Source organism: Apis mellifera, linkage group LG14 (assembly GCF_003254395.2).
Source record: "Apis mellifera strain DH4 linkage group LG14, Amel_HAv3.1, whole genome shotgun sequence".
Taxonomy (NCBI): Eukaryota; Metazoa; Arthropoda; class Insecta; order Hymenoptera; family Apidae; genus Apis; species Apis mellifera.
The window spans coordinates 4,538,852-4,556,679 of NC_037651.1; the positions used below are offsets into that span (position 1 = coordinate 4,538,852).

General features: G+C 41.9%; 1 protein-coding gene across 4 annotated transcripts in view; it reads left to right on the plus strand.

The window, feature by feature from the left end:
• LOC408444 (unconventional myosin-XV) overlaps nt 1-17,828 on the plus strand; it is a 72,448-nt gene that overhangs the window by 11,956 nt on the left and 42,664 nt on the right. For 2 of the 4 annotated variants that reach the window (XM_026445132.1, XM_026445133.1), the window contains exons 1-16: nt 3,245-5,065; nt 5,512-5,622; nt 10,352-10,440; nt 10,526-10,589; nt 10,672-10,781; nt 11,010-11,294; nt 11,647-11,824; nt 11,930-12,208; nt 13,313-13,642; nt 13,903-14,190; nt 14,263-14,420; nt 14,574-14,951; nt 15,228-15,571; nt 16,213-16,884; nt 17,215-17,486; nt 17,565-17,741. In XM_026445132.1, the coding sequence (XP_026300917.1) occupies nt 3,260-5,065; nt 5,512-5,622; nt 10,352-10,440; nt 10,526-10,589; nt 10,672-10,781; nt 11,010-11,294; nt 11,647-11,824; nt 11,930-12,208; nt 13,313-13,642; nt 13,903-14,190; nt 14,263-14,420; nt 14,574-14,951; nt 15,228-15,571; nt 16,213-16,884; nt 17,215-17,486; nt 17,565-17,741 (5,541 nt within the window). In that variant the 5' untranslated portion in view covers nt 3,245-3,259. Of the gene's footprint in view, nt 1-3,244; nt 5,066-5,511; nt 5,623-10,351; nt 10,441-10,525; nt 10,590-10,671; nt 10,782-11,009; nt 11,295-11,646; nt 11,825-11,929; nt 12,209-13,312; nt 13,643-13,902; nt 14,191-14,262; nt 14,421-14,573; nt 14,952-15,227; nt 15,572-16,212; nt 16,885-17,214; nt 17,487-17,564; nt 17,742-17,828 lie in introns of those variants that run through there. The other 2 variants (XM_006560181.3, XM_026445134.1) reach the window with 1 other exon arrangement.

The following is a 17,828-nucleotide window of genomic DNA, read 5'->3' on the forward strand; positions in this document are numbered from 1 at the left end:
GTTGGAAAGTATTTAACAGGGGAGGGGGACGATACGACGTTCAATAATCAGAGAAGGAAATGCGGTGCATTAATTATCGAGGCTGATCCAATGATTACGTTGCATCGCTTCAATTCCCTGTAATATCGGTTACGCTAGTCGACGACGATGTCTTCCTCAATTATTCCTCGTCATTACTCGTGATACGGAATACCCGTGTAATACACAAGAATCGAGTAAAAGTGAGATTCACCAAATGGTGAAATTATCCCTCGAATACTTCTCAGACATCCTCCATGCGAAATTCCTTATTTTATACACAGTATCATCATCGATGGAGAAAATAAATTGAAATACACAAACATCTCATTCACATCAACAAAATTTTTCAAATCGATCAATTCCCCCCAAATTTCTCGTGCAATACACAACATGTAACGTAACACCTACACCAGATCAATTCTCAAGCTTCCAAAAACTTGAGCGAAGAACCGGAAGATCGGAACCGATCTCGATCGCTCGACGAATAAAAAAACTTGGAAACGCTACGAAACGCTATTTCCACGTGCGCACAATCGGTTTTTACAATCGACAGTCGCTTCTGCAACTCGCCACGGTGTCTAGTTAGAGAATCGCTTCCCGTTCTCCGTGGGCGCAGCCTATATCCAGGCTAACCTCCACGTATACGTACGTACGGGTATTTAGCGCGTAATTTATATAAGAAGAGAGGCACGCTTGGTTCCACCCCAAAGCACTTCGATCCACTGGCGCCACCACCGCTTCTCTTTTCCGCCGCGAGTCGCTCCAACAGGTTGAGGCCGGCCTCGGTTACACTCGTCTTTCGCCCTCTCGCGAACGTATCCTCCCGAATTAGATCTCGATTTAGATCTCGTCGCTACTCGTTGCTCGAAAAAGAGAACAGGAGTGTTCTCGAGGAACGTCGGCCGATTGCACAACGGTGGCCCAATTAAAAAGCCGCGTGTACGCCATTGCTGTGCATACACAGCAATTGTTGCGGAGAAGAGGCGTATAACTTGCAGTGTTGCATCGAGTATCCTCGCGTCCGGATCGTGCGACTCTTTCGAAAGGGAGCCGTCGGTCAACGTTCGAATAATCGCCCTTCTCGCGTCCCACAACATAACCCTTTCAACCCCCTCCCTCCCTCCTTTCTTCTCTTTCGAGGAACCTGTTGTTCCAAGTTTCCAAGTTTTGCGGAAAAAGTGGCACGGGAAAAAAAGGAAGAGGAGAAAATCGTTCGTTCTTTTTTTTTTTTGGCTTTACACGCGGGACATACAGTTGGTGTTCGTGTGTGTGTGCGGGGAACTCGGTGTACGTGAAACTAGCTTGTGAAACGAGTCGAAGGACGGCTGGATCGAGGAGAGGAAGAGAGGGGAGGGGCGAGTGTCGCGGAGGTGTTGCGAATAGAAAATTCCTGGGATTGTTGTGAACGGCGAGAAGATTATTTCGTCTCTTTCCTTTCTTTCGTTTCTTCTTCTTCTTTTTTTTTTTTCTGTTTGTCTTCAACGGATGAAAGGATGGACAGAGTTGAAATATGAAAAGAGATTTTCTGAATGAGAGAGGTTGTTTCGAAACGCGTGTGGAGAGGAAGATGGGGGGTGGGGATTTAATTAAAGATCGTTTTACGCAAGCGAGAAAAAAAAAAATGATGGTGGCTGGAGAGGAGCAGAGTGAAAGATTATAGAGGTTGATAGGAGAGGCGATACGTGTGCGTGTATTCCCGAAACACATTCGGGACGTTCCGTTAACGCATTCTACGCGCGAGAGACAGCACGGATTTTTCGAGACTGATGACCCAATGCGCCCAATAGTAACTGTCTCACTGGCCTCCTAACTTCTTTAAGACGAATTGAAAATGCGTGACGGCGTCGCGCCGTCGACAATTTGTCTCAAATCTTGACCGGACGTGCGTTGATTCCCCAACAGGCTCGAAACCTGTGATCGATCGTTCGGCCATCATCAGCTTTCTGGAACATTTGCAGGATAGATATTCTTCCTCGACCGAGTTATTCGATTCTTCGACAGAATTTCTTTTACCTATTTTTACCTTTGATTTACATACTCGAGTTCTAAATTTATATATATAGGAAATGATCATCGACTAGAAAAATTATATATACGCGAAATAATTGAAGAGGAGGATGAAGTTTTAATGAAACGATACTCCACGGAACGAAAACAGGGTCACAGACGTCTCTGGTTTCGACTTGTGGAAGGCAACTATTCAGAGACGTTCGAGAGCCGGGTCATGTGTGCCCAAGCTTTCTGCAAATAGAAAGAATACTAATGTGTACGAACGTACGAGAGGTCTTAACTGTTCGTTAACCTTGAACCCTGAAGCAGTTTGCATTTCCTCGTGGCGAACAGACGCGTGAAGGGAATATAATTTAATCTCCGGTGTAATATAATATCGAGTCGATCGAGCTCGAGTATATTTTTAACATTTGTCTCCTTCTTTTTTTCTCGATAAAAAGAAAATATCATCAACTCGAAATTCAACGTTATCTCCAACTCTAATTCGATTTTTAGAAATATTTACACGATAAAAGTGAGAACGGATATAAGAAGATTTACAGCTGGTGCTCGATTTCCGATCAAACTGGTACTACAAAGAAAACGTCGATCGAATTCTCGAACGTGTTAAAAACTGGAAATTGGACTAACAGATAGGTGAATTACGTGTTTCGTGGTCTGTTTGTGATTTAATTGACGTTCCCGTTAACGCGGTTGTTAAAAAAATGTGTTCAACAGAACATTCCATTACCCCTGGAACAACCAACGCCACGCTTCTAAACAGGTCGATCGTACGTTTTACGAGCAGCTACCACTCCTCTGTATAGAAAGTGGAGAACTGGATGACTCACGAAAGCTTTCAAACGATTCTTAACGAGCCACGACCACGTAACTCACGTGCCTCTTCCAGCCCGTATTCGCGCGAATCGAAGGAAATTCGAGGATGCCGAGCGAGGAGATCGACGAGTGAACCAAATCGTCCATTTCTTTTTCAACGTTCGATCCCAATTCGTTCTTCCTTTCACGATCCTCCTTCATCCGTTTACTTTCGTCGAGATTCTAGAATTCATCTTCTTTCTAAAAAGAAAAAGGAAATCAAAGCAAAGATCATCGACTCATCGATTCCAATCTTCTTCGAATCTTCTTATAAAAAATGCGATCGAGCAAATCGATCCCAACGCTCACCATCGAGGGAAGCCCCAAATGAGGATTAAAGCCGAGCTTCGACCAAGCGCATCCACGCAAGGATATGGAGTCCGCGATAGCGTGCAAGAGGAGAGGCGAGAGCGGGCGATCGTCGACCTCGAAGAATCGGTTTCCGTCACGAAGCCTCGCTCGCTCGGAAGCTTTCCACGCCGGCGTGGAACCGTTATCCGCCCGACGCGCATTGCATAATTCCACCGGCCCAGACCCAGATACAAACTCCGCTCCAAATTCCAGCGTCGGATCGTCGGAACGCGACGCCGCCTCCAGGCGACGTGCCTCCTCCGCCCGGGGCAAGAGTCATCCGGATCTGGACCCAACCGCCATGGAAAATTTTGCGCGGAGGCTCGAAAGCGAACCGAGGTTCTCGTACCACACAGTTCCCCGAGACGTGGCCGTATCTCGAAGGGAGATCCTGCGGAAGTACAACGAGGGGGGAAAGGAGGAGAATCCGTGGAGTACAACGAGCGGTGAACGATGGAGGCGGATGGAGGAAGGAAGATGCGAGGGGGAGGAGGAGAGGCCTAGAACCCTTCCCTCAACGGCGAGGCGATGGGGCAAGGAAAGTTGGTGGAAACCTGTTCAGAGCGGGAGGAAGATCTCGAGGCAGGAAATACTGCGTCGAAGAGCGAGCGTGGACGTGCCGGTGGCTACGTCCCGCGGTAGTGGGAGCATCGAGGAGAAGGTAGTAGAAAGTTCAGAGGTGAAAGGTGGCGGCAGGCCTCCACCTTCCTCCAGTTACGCGAGGAAGAAGAATGTCCCGCGGCCGAGAAACAACAACGCGGCCGCCGGGTGGGGCAAGGAGGACGAGAGAGAGTCCAAGTCGGTGTGCGATCTCCTGGCAGTCACCAGCAGACTGCAGGACATTACCCGCGGCCTTGTCCCGAGACCGTCGACCTTGCCCAAGATAATTCACGCGTCGAGGTCGGCCAGGATCTCGGCCGAGGATTGGGCCACCCCCAGGCTCGCCAAGGATGCTGTGAGAAGGGAGCCGCCTGTTTACGGAAGGATACGAAGGAGGAAGAGTTCCTTGCCCTCGAACGCGGGCACGTTGAGGGGTGCGAAAGAGGGTGGAGGAGCCGTGGATCCGGCCACCAGGCATCTTCGCGATCCTGTGCCCGACGCTCCTCACTGTTCTTCGTCCGTCGCCACGAGCAGCCCCCACGGAAATGCGATTTACGCCAAAGTGTATCGAAAAACGTCGAAGGGCTTGCAGAGCCAGGGTGGCAAGGCTGATTCGAAAGATAGTGGTGATAATAGGGTCGAGGGTGAGGTAGGGGTCGATAGAGGTAGGGCCATGTCGCGGAGGAGGATCATCGAGAGCGCCAAGGAGAAGAAAGGGGGTGACTCTGTCGAGGTTCAAGGGGAATCTCGGTCAGAAAGTCAGAGTCTAAGTCGGGGCAAGGAGAACGCGCAAGGAGGTAAAAGGGAATCGACGAGGGCGGAGGTCGATCCCTTGGGGTGTAAGGATTCGGCGGTCAAGTGCGGAACGAGGCCTCGAACCGGGTTGGTGGAGAACTTTCGCTCGACGGAACGAGAGATCGGCAGATTGGCGACCACTCTTCCCGGTTGCGTGAAAAATTCGAGAAAGTGTTTGGCCGAGAATCCCCGGCCGGGGATTCTCGATGGAAAATCGACGAAACGGAGCAAGGACAGGTCGAATTACGTGAAGAAGACGGGGGCGGGCAGCCACGTCAGGGCTTACAGCGATGCCAACAGCGGCCGATCCAACTCGCCCGTGACTACGTCCTCGATTTTTGGCTTCTGCACCGGGAAGAGGAAAGTTCACTCGACCAACAGTGCTGACAAAGTTGAAAGTGTCTCTGTATGCCCAACATGGAACGTGAAAACGGTTAGCAAAGTTATGGTGGAGAAATATAACGGCTCGTTATGATTTCCAGTGAACATTTCCCTATTCGTGATCTCATTGGTGGAATTTCTTCGTGGTATCTGTGATATTTCTTCGTGTTTCTATTCCTTTCTCGAAGAAATTCCTCGAATATTCTATACGGATTATTCGATTTCTTCTTTCTTATATCGTTGGAATTTTGTTGGCTTGAGATTCTTTTAATAGGATGTATCAAAATGTATTTGTTCAAATTAATCGTTTCGAAGGTAATAATAATTACATCTCGCAAATGGCTCAAGCTTTCTTGCAAGAAATAATACCTACGAATCACAAGAATCATCCTATTAAAAAATAATCACACCTCTGCCAATCATTCCTTTAATTTATTCCAATCGATTGATATTTTTGATTCTTTCCACCTTTCTTTATCATTCCATTTCTTTTTCCAGGGCGAATTGGTGTGGTTCGACCCAGGCGTCGGCCACGTGTTGCCGGGAGAGGTGTTGGAATACCACAGGGCCGCCAATGTTCTCTCAGTGCAGGCAGTGATCGCCGGCAAGGTATGAGAAATCAATTTACCATTCCCCCCTCCTCGAACGGTAGTAAAGGCAAGCAATATTGAATGGAGAGAATACGTACGAAGAGTAATGACGAATGTGAAAATGTGGGACACATCAATCGTGCATATTATTCTCGATTCAAAACGATCGGTCGGATAAGTTATGCAAGATCTGTGACACAACCTCGATTATGATGCACGAAGCAAAGAATCGTTTCTTCTATTAATGCTCAAAGATGAATATTTCTCTCTCTCTCTCTCTCTCTCTCTCTCTCTCTCTCTCTCTCTCTCTCTATCTCTTTTTCGTCCAAGCGAATAGAAATCGGATTATTTACCGTTTGGCTGGCAGACGACGTTAACCAATGGAACCACGTTCCACGTTATTATCTCTCGAAGGGACGGAGGAACTGGATGGACGCGTGTTAGAGAGTAGTCAACAATACTAGTTGGCCACTTCGAGGCCAAGCAACCGGTTTATTCTGCATTTCCTTAAAGTGAGCCTCGCTTCGGGCGAGGTTCTTACTATGTTTCCATTGACTTTTTGCTCGGCTAATTTGGCGCGGGAACAATGGAGAACTGGAGGACTGTATTACCATTGTAACTCGTCACGTGGATCGTTGGAAAATATAATTTTTAATTTTCATGCAAATGAATAATACCGGTTGGAACTGGTATTATATATCTCTTATATATAGTATCGATGGAGACGAGAGAGTTAACGAAAAAGTTTCACGATGATGAAGGATAAGATATCCGTCCTTAATTTGGTTAATCAATTATATATTGTTACGATCCAGTTTGAAATATTCAGCTGGTAGGAAGATGTTGTTTTAGTTTAATTTATGCAGAGTGTCTTCTTGAACCGAGCAAAGCATACAATCCACGAATATAATTAACATCTTGTTGTAATTGCTACGTGGCATTAACAGCGGCAAAAATATATAATACTCAGTTTACAAGTTTCTATCAATCTATCATTGTCACGACGACTACGACGACGACGACGAGGTTGGTTGAAAATATTAATTCAATTTGTATAATTATATTGGTAAGAAAGTAACGGTTGCAAAATTTATATAATGATTATGAGACTATTACTGCTGACGACCAGATGCTTAAATCATGCTTTAAACATACTATTTCAATCTATATAATTATCATTCGAGATAATTGTATATTGGTAGCAATAAAAGTAAGACTAGATTGTTGACTAAATTTATACGAAGAATATTATATTACGGAACAACCACCAAATTTCTTCGTTTCAATTTCAAGAATTCCTTGAATCGCAATTGAATCCCAATCTACTACGTGCACAACATCTCGTCATCGGCAGGAAGAGAATCGAGAAACGAGATTTCCGTGACACGGGATAGCTAGGATAGTCGAACGGTGGCGCGGGTCCCGGGTAGAAAGTCGGGACGGATGCCGTGCATACCTCTCGTCAAATACCGCGAAATACTTCCGCGAAAGTGGACTGCGAGCGCTACACTATGTTGGAAAATTATCGTGCACACCGATGTATCGATCCACGCGTGAAAGTGCATATCGAAAAGGGGCAGCGTACCGGCCGCTGTTTGCGACACCTTCTTGCACTTTCAAGCTCCAAGGACAAGCCGTATATATTGGCGCAACGCAATCTTTTTCCCTCGCGCTCTTTTTTTTTTTTTTTCCTTTTTTCGCCTTCCTCTCTTTCACTTTCGTGAATTCGTTTCGAAATCCTGTACTCGGATCATGGATCGAGATGAACGGATTTTTCGGAAATTGGTTCGAGTTAGAGAGAAACGCGAGAAGAATAAATATCTTGATTCTTGCGAACATCGTGAAAATTGCAATAACAACTGATTAAGTTTTGTGCAAATAATTCTACTATAATAATATTTAATCAATATTTAAATATTATCCATTACGATTTTACACAACAATGAAAGAAAAGTGAAGAACACAATTATTAATCGAGGAAGGATTCTGTTTCAAAATTGAGAAAATATGATATGTAATAATAAATCGTGATTAAATAGTTTGCAAAGAAGTGTATAGTTTGTATAAGGAAGATACCGTTTGAGGTAACGATGTAATAATAGTCGTAAGTTGTTTCAAGATCTCGAAGAAACGGTTTAAATTCAATGCTAATTGCACACCCCGAGAAATCATTAGGTTTGCTTCTCGACGAAAAAAAAAAACTTTCCAACCATTGTCCGCGTTTGGATATATGTTTTGACGCGATATGGGAGAGAAAATCAGAGGCGTAGAGTTTCGATGAATCGTTACGTACAGATTACGCTCTTCCCCTTGAAAGAAAGAAGAATCGGCGCAGATTATTCTTTCGCGTTTCACAATTTTTTAATTCATCGAACGACCGAGACTCGGTTGTGTCGGTATCGATTATTTTTCACCGCGTGGTCCGATTTCTCGATGCATTGTCGTGCACCAGAGTCCAGTTGTACGGTGTCCTATTATAGTTAACGATGCACAGAGGCGTAGAACTGACTCGGTTTTATAATTGCGATTGTACGATTAATTTTACACGGTGAATTCTGTCGCTAATTGTTGAGCTGCTAATCGGTTAAAAGGATTAAAAATCTCCTCTAATACGATCTCGATCTCGATGCAAGATTGATCGATATCGAACAATTTTCCAATTATCAAAATTTTCTTCATTTCAAAATTCGTTTCGTTATTTTTTTTCTTGCAATCTTTTTTAAAAATGGATCAATAATAACAAAGAGCCTTCTTCTTCCGTTCCATTTCACATTCATCAAAAAATATAATTCCTATAAACTTTCCAGATCCCATTTAGAGAAACAAGTTTCGCGCTACTTCTCCATCCTTTTTATCGACTCGAATCGAATCTAATCCTCGAATTCGTAGCAATTATCTTCTCGTTACGATTTGCCAAAAGATCGACTCGACGTCCATAACTTTCCTTATTGATCGAATTGAACTGGTTAAACTGGTTGAACCGAGATCGCGGCGCGTAAAATTTCGACACGTGCATTTCGCAAAGGAAATATATTCGAACGAACACGAAACGAAACGAAACGCTTTCAATTCATCGTCACGGCACCATGAAGGATCCGGCGAGTTCGTTAAAACTCCGGTAACGGGATCGGTCTCTGTTTATTATTATCGGCGAGGGGGCCAAGCCTCCAATGCGCGAACGTTTCATTCCACGTTTTTCCGTGGATCGCGCTTTCCCCCTCCCCTCCCCGTAACGCGAAACCAACGGCGACGCCAATGGAATCGCAACTGCAAACTCAGGCAACCCGGTATCCGGTTAAGTCTCACGTGAGTGGCTTTCGCGTCTTATGTGAATTCGCGCGAATCTTCCTTTTTTATCGTGCATTCTCTCCGCCGGAGATCGGGTCGCAACAGTCGAGAAAATCGGGCAAAAAAAGTGGACGGAAGAACGGAGCGAGAAACGTGTACAAGGATGGATGGAAACGGCCAAGTTTGGACAGCTTCTTAGATAAATAATTGTGACGAAGAACGAAGAGTGAAGTGGATACCGTGAATACATATGATATGAAAGATCTTTCTGTATAATAGAAATTGGAATCGATCTTTCTTCTTCTTCCTTGAAAAAAGAAATAGAAATGGCTCGAGTGAGAGATTCTTCGAGTTGAGTTAAAAATCAGAGAAAGAGGATTTACCTTCTCCAAAAGTATCGAGCTGCGAAATTACCATTCCAGAATAAAAAAGAATTAACATTTATCCTCTTCTGAGATGTCAATGGCCAAGCTAAAGGATCGTCGCTCCTCCGACAATCCTTTATCCATATTTCGGCAAAAGTTGGAGCCGTGTTCCTCGAATTCATCCTCGTGGAATCGAAACCCGAGTCATTATATCTCCAAGATCCAGCTCGAATCAAGGAAAGGATCGGACGGCAGACGTTCCTCGACATGCCAGTGTCACAAATTTGTCATGGACTCGGCGAGCCGCGATGTTCCTGCTCAAAAGTCAAGGTTACGCTCGAAGGAAAGTGTCTTCGGCCTCAAGGACGTCTTGAACGCGCGTCCACGCGTCCCGCGGCAAGAGTCGGTCGAGGAGGAGTATTACAAAATGACGAAGTCGATGGATCCGAAGCCGGCCTTCGACCAATACTTTCGAGAGGATGTACTCTCGAGCCTCGATTCGTCCCGCGATCGACACTTTTCTCGGTTTTCTTCGAGAAGGGATGATGACGATGACAATGATGATAGGCTCTCGAGGAGGCAGGGTACGCGGAGGAGGACCAGAATCGTGGACACTAGCTTGAGGGAAAAGATGAAGAGGACACCGGAAACCTTGGCGTACCTATGCGTTCGTGTGATCGTCGAAAATGTAATGTGGTGCGAGGAAAATCATCGTTTGTGAATAGAAAAGATGCGAAAAGAAGATTAGCAAAGAATGGGAAAGAAATTAAGAATTTCGAAATTGTTGTCAAATCGATCTTTTGTTTGGAAAGATTAATTTTTTTTTTTAAATGTTTCCTTTTATCAATCAAGCTGGATCAGTAGAAGAAGAATTAGAAATTATTTTTTGATTATCGAGATTGATGTCACAGATCCGATTGAGGAAGATTGTATTTTAATTAACAGAGGGTTGAGAAAATTTGAAATTTCAGGCGAGATTATTGAAAATCTTGAATCGCGTTCGATTGATGATAAAATTAGAATAAGAATCGTGAAAATTAAAGATCGAATTATAGAAGATTTTTATCACTAAACTTGATGATAATTCCGTTTCAGCCCCAGATCTTCACCCTCACCAATTTAAGCGGAGTAAAGCCGAGGCAGGATCTTGGGCAAAATGGAGTCGAAGACATGATCCAATTAACGTGAGTTTTATGTAATCCGGTAACACGGGTGAAAAATTTCTACCAGAGATTAATCGCTGTTCTCAAGCGCAATTAAAAATTACAGTGACTTGAACGAAGCGTCTCTATTATGGAACCTGAAAATACGATACGACAAGGAATTGATATACGTGCGTATCTCTACCTATTTTTTTCCATACCTTCGTTCTTTCTTATCGACATTTCTAATCTAATCGAATCAACGCCTCTCAGACTTACACGGGGAGCATCCTAGTGGCGGTCAACCCTTACAAAATGTTCGACATTTACGGATTGGACCAAGTGAAACTCTACGAAGGACGAATACTTGGCACATTGCCACCGTAAGTTACAAAAAAAAAAAATCTACGAATAAATACGATAAACTCAAGTAAGAGGAATTATTTAAAAAAAATAATCTTCGATGAATCTCTTTTTTCGATCAAAGAAAAATTCATAAGTTTAATTTCAATGAATTTAATCTACTAGAAATTAAATAAATCCTCGAATTTCATATTTGGAAATTGATCCTTCCCCTCTTTCATTCAATATTTTTACTCTACAATTCGCAGCCATCTGTTTGCCGTGGGCTCGTCGGCGTACAGCCAAGTGACTGCCGCGAATAACGCCAGCGCGAATCAAGTGGTTGTTATTTCCGGTGAATCCGGTTCAGGAAAAACGGAATCCACGAAACTCGTAATGCAATATCTGGCAGCTGTTAACCGCGCGCCGAACAATCTCGTGACCGAGCAGATTCTCGAGGCTACGCCGTTGTTGGAAAGTTTTGGGAACGCGAAAACACCGAGGAACGATAACAGCAGCAGATTCGGAAAATATTTGGAAGTCTATTTCAGAGAGTGAGTAAGAAACGAGAAATTTAATAACAAATTCTTCCATTGTTCTTCTCATCTATCTATCTATTTATATTATCTCTCCTCTTTTCTCTCGAATTTATCTGTGTAATATTTGTGTATATATATATTAAATACTTTTGAATTAAGCGTTTACGAACTAAAGAGGATAATCATCGTGTTTAAAATGCATAAAGAGATATTAGTAATAAAGCCAAGCTTGTATATTTCTTCGAATGTTTGAATTAGAAAATCAGTTTTGTCATGTAATAATGTATGTAATAATAATAAGCGCAAAGAGAAATTATCTGCTTTCGTCGTTAACTGATTCTTATTAATTCGCCAATTACTTTTTCAGCGGAGTCATTGTGGGGGGAAGGATAACACAGTATCTCCTCGAAAAAAGTAGAATAGTCACGCAAGCGCCAGAAGAAAGGAACTATCACGTGTTCTACGAGCTGTTGGCTGGTCTCGATCAACAGCTGAGGGACAAATACGGGTTGCTCACGCCCGACAAATACTTTTACCTGAACCAGGTATTTTTTCCTTTTTTTTACAAAATTTTTTCGAAAAATTTCCTCACCAACGGGGATTGCCTCGACCTGAACTGAAATTATGCAATCAAAAATTCGTTCACACAGGGTGGAAACTGCGAAATCGACGGGAAGACCGATACCCAAGACTTCAAAGCCCTTCTGTCGGCCATGCAAGTGTTGGGATTCACTTCGGAGGAGCAGGACACGATTTTCAAGATTCTGGCCAGCGTTCTGCATCTTGGAAACGTGTACTTTCACAGGAAGCAGATGAGGCATGGGCAGGAGGGGGTGGAGGTCGGTTCTGATGCGGAGATTCGTTGGGCTGCCCACCTCCTTCAGGTGAACTCCGACGGAATCATCAGAGCGCTCACGACCAAAACGACGGTGAGTGAAGGAAAATAATAAATTGGTGTAATTCGATTCGAAATTTTATCATAAACACGATTATGAATGATTCGAATATTGTATTGCAAAATTTACAAGGTTTCTTAGAAGATTGGGAGAAAGAAAAGGATCGATTCTTCTTTGTTCTGATGATACAAAATTTTTCCCATTTCCAAAACGACGAATGGAATGAAGAAAAATAGAAGAGATTGGTGTAATTCGATTCGAAATTTCCCATTTTATCATAAACACGATTATGAATGATTCGAATATTGTATTGCAAAATTTACAAGGTTTCTTAGAAGATTGGGAGAAAGAAGAGGATCGATTCTTCTTTATTCTGATGAATGGAATGAAGAAGAATAAGAGATTGGTGTAATTCGATTCGAAATTTTCCATTTTATCATAAACACGAGTATGAATATTGTATCACAAAATTTATAAGGTTTCTTAGAAGATTGGGAGAAAGAAGAGGATCGATTCTTCTTTGTTCTGATGATACAAAATTTTTTCCATTTCCAAAACGACGAATGGAATAAAGAAAAATAGAAGAGATTGGTGTAATTTGATTCGAAATTTCCCATTTTATCATAAACACAATTATGAATAATTCGAATATACAAAATTTACAAGGTTTCTTAGAAGATTGGGAGAAAGAAGAGGATTCTTCTTTGTTCTGATGATACAAAATTTTTCCCATTTCCAAAACGACGAATGGAATGAAGAAAAATAGAAGAGATTGGTGTAATTCGAAATTTCCCATTTTATCATAAACACGATTGTGAATATTGTATCGCAAAATTTACAAGGTTTCTTAGAAGATTGGGAGAAAGAAGAGGATTCTTCTTTGTTCTGATGATACAAAATTTTTCCCATTTCCAAAACAACGAATGGAATGAAGAAGAATTTCGACTCGAAATTTTCAACTTTACTATGAATACACTTCGATTTTGAATAATGCATCACAAAATTTAGGAGATACATTTTTGCTATTCCTTCTATTTTTCCAAGTACTTTAACCTTATTATAAGGATGGAGGATTTTATACCATAAATAAATAGTGATTATTATTATTATAGATAAGTAATCGATTTGTGTCCACAGGAAGCAAGAAACGAAAGAGTTTTCACCGCGTTGAACATCGACCAGGCTTTAGACGCGAGAGACGCGTTCGCCAAGGCTTTGTACAGTTCACTGTTCTCCTGGCTGGTCGCTCGTGTCAATCACATCGTCTACAAAGGAACGAAACAGACGGCCGCCATCTCTATACTCGATATATTCGGGTTCGAGAATTTCACGGAGAACAGCCTCGAGCAATTGTGCATCAATTACGCGAACGAGAACCTCCAGTTCTATTTCAACAAGCATATCTTCAAATTGGAGCAACAAGAATACGCGAAGGAAAAAATCGATTGGACGACGATTAATTATACGGTGAGCGAAACTCCCCCCCTCGGTTTAATTGGCTCCATTATTCTTTTTTTCTTTGTATAATCGAATCGATGAATCTTTGTTTGAAATTGATATTGGCGATTATGATTAATCATCCATTATTTTTTTCCGTTCGTTGATTTATAATTAGATAGAACAAAAAAGTTTTTCTATACTTTCCACAGTAAGTTTAAAATGACTTAAGTGAAAATAATTCTGAAAGGAAACAGAATTATTGGAATTAATTATTATTTGATACGCAGGATAATCTGCCGGTGATACACCTAATCGCGAAGAAACCAGTCGGTATCCTTCACCTCCTCGACGACGAGAGCAATTTTCCCAAAGCGACTGATCTCTCCTTCTTAGAAAAATGCCATTACAATCACGCGTTGAGCGAGTTATATTCAAGGCCGAGAATGAATTCCGCGGAATTCGCGATCAAGCACTATGCAGGCCAAGTTTGGTACAACGTGGAAGGTTTCTTGGACAAGAATAGGGACACGTTGAGACCTGACGTTGTGGAATTATTAATAAGCAGCAAGATATCCGTGAGTCCATTTTCCGTCCATTTTATTCGTTCTCTCGTTGAAACGCTTTCTCATTCCACGATTCCTTTCCAGATGGTGAGCAAGATGTTCCAACACGTGAGGACAGCCCACGAGGCGAACAAAACCATGAACAAACCGAACGGTAGATTCGTCACTATGAAACCGAGAACGCCGACAGTATCGGCTCGATTTCACGACAGTTTGCAGCAGCTTTTAGATTCCATGTCTCAGTAAGAAAATTGAATTGAATTATTTATTTATTTTCGAAAAGAAAAAAGAATTGTTATTTTAAATTGGATTGGATCGTAGCATTAAATTTCTATAATTTTCTTCTATATCTTTGTTTTCAATATCTTCTCTCAATTTTTAATCCGTGATTCCAGATGCAATCCATGGTTCGTGCGATGCATCAAGCCGAACACGGAGAAAGCGCCAATGAAGTTCGACATGCCTTGCGTCCTCGAGCAACTAAGGTACACAGGGATGTTGGAGACGATTCGAATTCGAAAAACTGGTTATCCCGTCCGACTTCTCTTTGGACATTTCGTGGACAGATACAGATATCTGGTTTCCACGCATCTGCCCAGAGGCGCACCCAACAAGGAACTTTGTCGTATCATTTTGGACAAAGCTGCGCCCAAGGACGCGCAAGCCCAGTATCAACTTGGCCTCACCAGAGTATTTCTGAGAGAATCTTTGGAAAGGACTTTGGAATACAATAGAGCTCTGATTTTGGAAAGGGCTGCCATAACTGTTCAAAGGTATTCGGATCTTTTAAAAAGAATTTTTATCCTTCGAAGCAAAAATCGAAATTTCGAAAGAAGAATAGCAAATTTTTGTTAAAGTGACAAATTCCAAGATCCTGTTTTTATTGTATAATTATATAAATTTCCAATGAATTTTGTTCACTCAATTAAAATCAGAAATCGAGAGTTAAATATAACTATGCGAATATCGTTTAATTTATTTTCTTTTAATTCGAAAATAATTTTTAATCGAAGATATTCAATCTAATTATCCCATTTTCCATGCATCAGATACACGAGAGGATTTCTAGCTAGAAGAAGATTCCTGAATATTTCACGGAGCACGGTGTTGATTCAAGCTGTTTATCGTGGTTATCGCGAGAGGAAGAAGTTCAAGTCGTTGAAGAAAGGTGTACTTATGGCGCAGAAGATATACAGGGGGAAAAAACAGCGTGAGAAGTTCAAAGTATTGAAAGAGGAAATGGCGAAGAGGGCGGAGATCGAACGAGCGAGCAAAGAAAGAGCCAAGGCGAAACAGCAAAGGGAGGAGCAAGAAAGAACCTCCAGAGCCGTGGCCGGTGTTAATCATTTGGAAATTCCTGCTGAACTTGCCTTCATTTACAGCAAACTCGATGGTGCGTAACAAAATATTAATTTATTGATCCAATCCAACATTTTTTTTTTTTTAATCTTATATAATTACCATTTTACTTCGTTCCATGTATATTTTTCCCATAATCTAATCCTCGAGTAAATTTTTCATTTCTCGACAATCAATATTATCCTGAAATATATGAAATCGATTTGATTTCTGATTTCAAATTTTCCCATAATCTAATCCTCAAGTAAATTTTTCATTTCTCGACAATCAATATTATCCTGAAATATATGGAATCGATTTGATTTCTGATTTCAAATTTTCCCATAATCTAATCCTCGAGTAAATTTTTCATTTCTCGACAATCAATATTATCCTGAAATATATGAAATCGATTTGATCTTTGTTGATTTCTGATTTCAAATTTTCTCATAATCTAATCCTCGAGTAAATTTTTAATTTCTCGACAATCGATATTATCCTGGAATATATGGAATCGATTTGATTTTTGTTGATTTTTGTTGTGATTTCAAATTTTCCCATAATCCTCGAGTAAATTTTTAATTTCTTGACAATCAATATTATCCTGGAATATATGGAATCGATTTGATCTCTGATTTCAAATTTTGGCTCGATTTTAATATCATAAATTGATACGAGATTTACATTTTCGAACAGATTGGCAGCCAACGCACACGGAGAGAAATCTGTTAAAAGTTGTCGGTCAAGTGATACCTATGCACCACAATTATACGTTGCCGAACGACATCGATCAGCACCAATTCTCCAAATTCACCAACATTTACTTCAAAAGCCACATCTTCGGCATGAAACGGGAGCCCATAAAAACGCCGTTCCTGGCAAAGGCTCGTGATCAAGATTACACGGACTCGTTGATGATCTTCAAGATGATCCTCCGCTTCATGAACGAGAACAACTTGAGCGGGAAAAGGGAGCAAGCGTTGGGCGATTACATAGTGAATAAAGGGATCGTGAATGAAAAATTGAGGGACGAGATTCTTTGCCAATTGGCAAATCAAACGTGGAAGAACGAGAATGACGCGAACAAGGAGAGAGGCTGGCTGTTGTTATCCAATTGTTTATCAGCTTTTCAACCTAGTTCCACGCTGTTCAAGTATCTTTTGAAATACGTGTCCGACCACGCGTACGATGGTTACAAGGCTTATTGCCAGAGGAAACTTTTACAAGGGGAAAGGACGATATTCAGAATAATGAGCAACAATCAGCAAATCGTCCATCACGTGCCGAGGAATTATCCCCCGTGCGTGTTGGAGTGGAGAGCGAACAGGAATCGAGTTAACATGGCTTTGAGCGTTGGATTTTACGACGGTGAATTTTTTTTTTTTTACTTAAAATTTGATATTCCTTCTCGAATCGAATTCTTCGTTGATCAGGATTGTTATTTCTTATATCTGATTTATATATATTTTTTCAATCGGAAAGAAATTTCCAAAGTGAAAATTAGATCTACTTTCTCTGCCTTTATATCTTTAACGTTATCCTTGAACCTTGTCCACCTTGTTTCATCTTGTTTTCAAAAATTCAAGAGACCACTCGTGCCATTGACATTTTCATTTCCTGTTCAATTCAGACAGATTTCGAAACTATACGTATATATTCTTCTCTTCGATTAGAAAATAAACTGTTGATTATCTTCAGGCGAAACGGTCACCTGCGCGGTGGATTCTTGGACAACCTGTGAAGAATTAGCCAATCTGGCTGTGAACAATCACGGAGTGGACAATTCTGGATGGACGATCACGCTGTGGAACCAATTGGACGGGCCAGACGCGATCGTGACGGAGACCAACGGTTTCGATTACGTGTTGGATTTGATCTCGGAGATGGAACTAGCACCTGCGTTCCCCGCTGCCAAACACATGTTCTTGGAGCAACGGAAGAACAGTTTCCCACCGATCAAAAAGAGGGAGGTGAGTTGGATCGTATGTATCCTTTACAATCCCCCTCCCCCTCCTCCGTGTAATAAAATTCCATCTGGTTTATTTTAGCACGCGCATATAATTCGCGAGCTGGAACAAGAAATAGAACCACCGGTTCTGAAAACGTTCCAGCCCCTTGAGCGGAAACCAGTATCCAAGGTTATGGACAAACCCGTCGAACCGGAAATTCAATCGCCGAGGAGACCTGCCGTCCCCCCGCCGCAGCCACCTGTGACCAAGCCATCGGTAAATTCGATCAACGAATTTATTCGAAATTTATTTAAAATCTCGAAAAGAATTCCTTCTCTATGAAGAAATTGTTCTTTGAAAAAG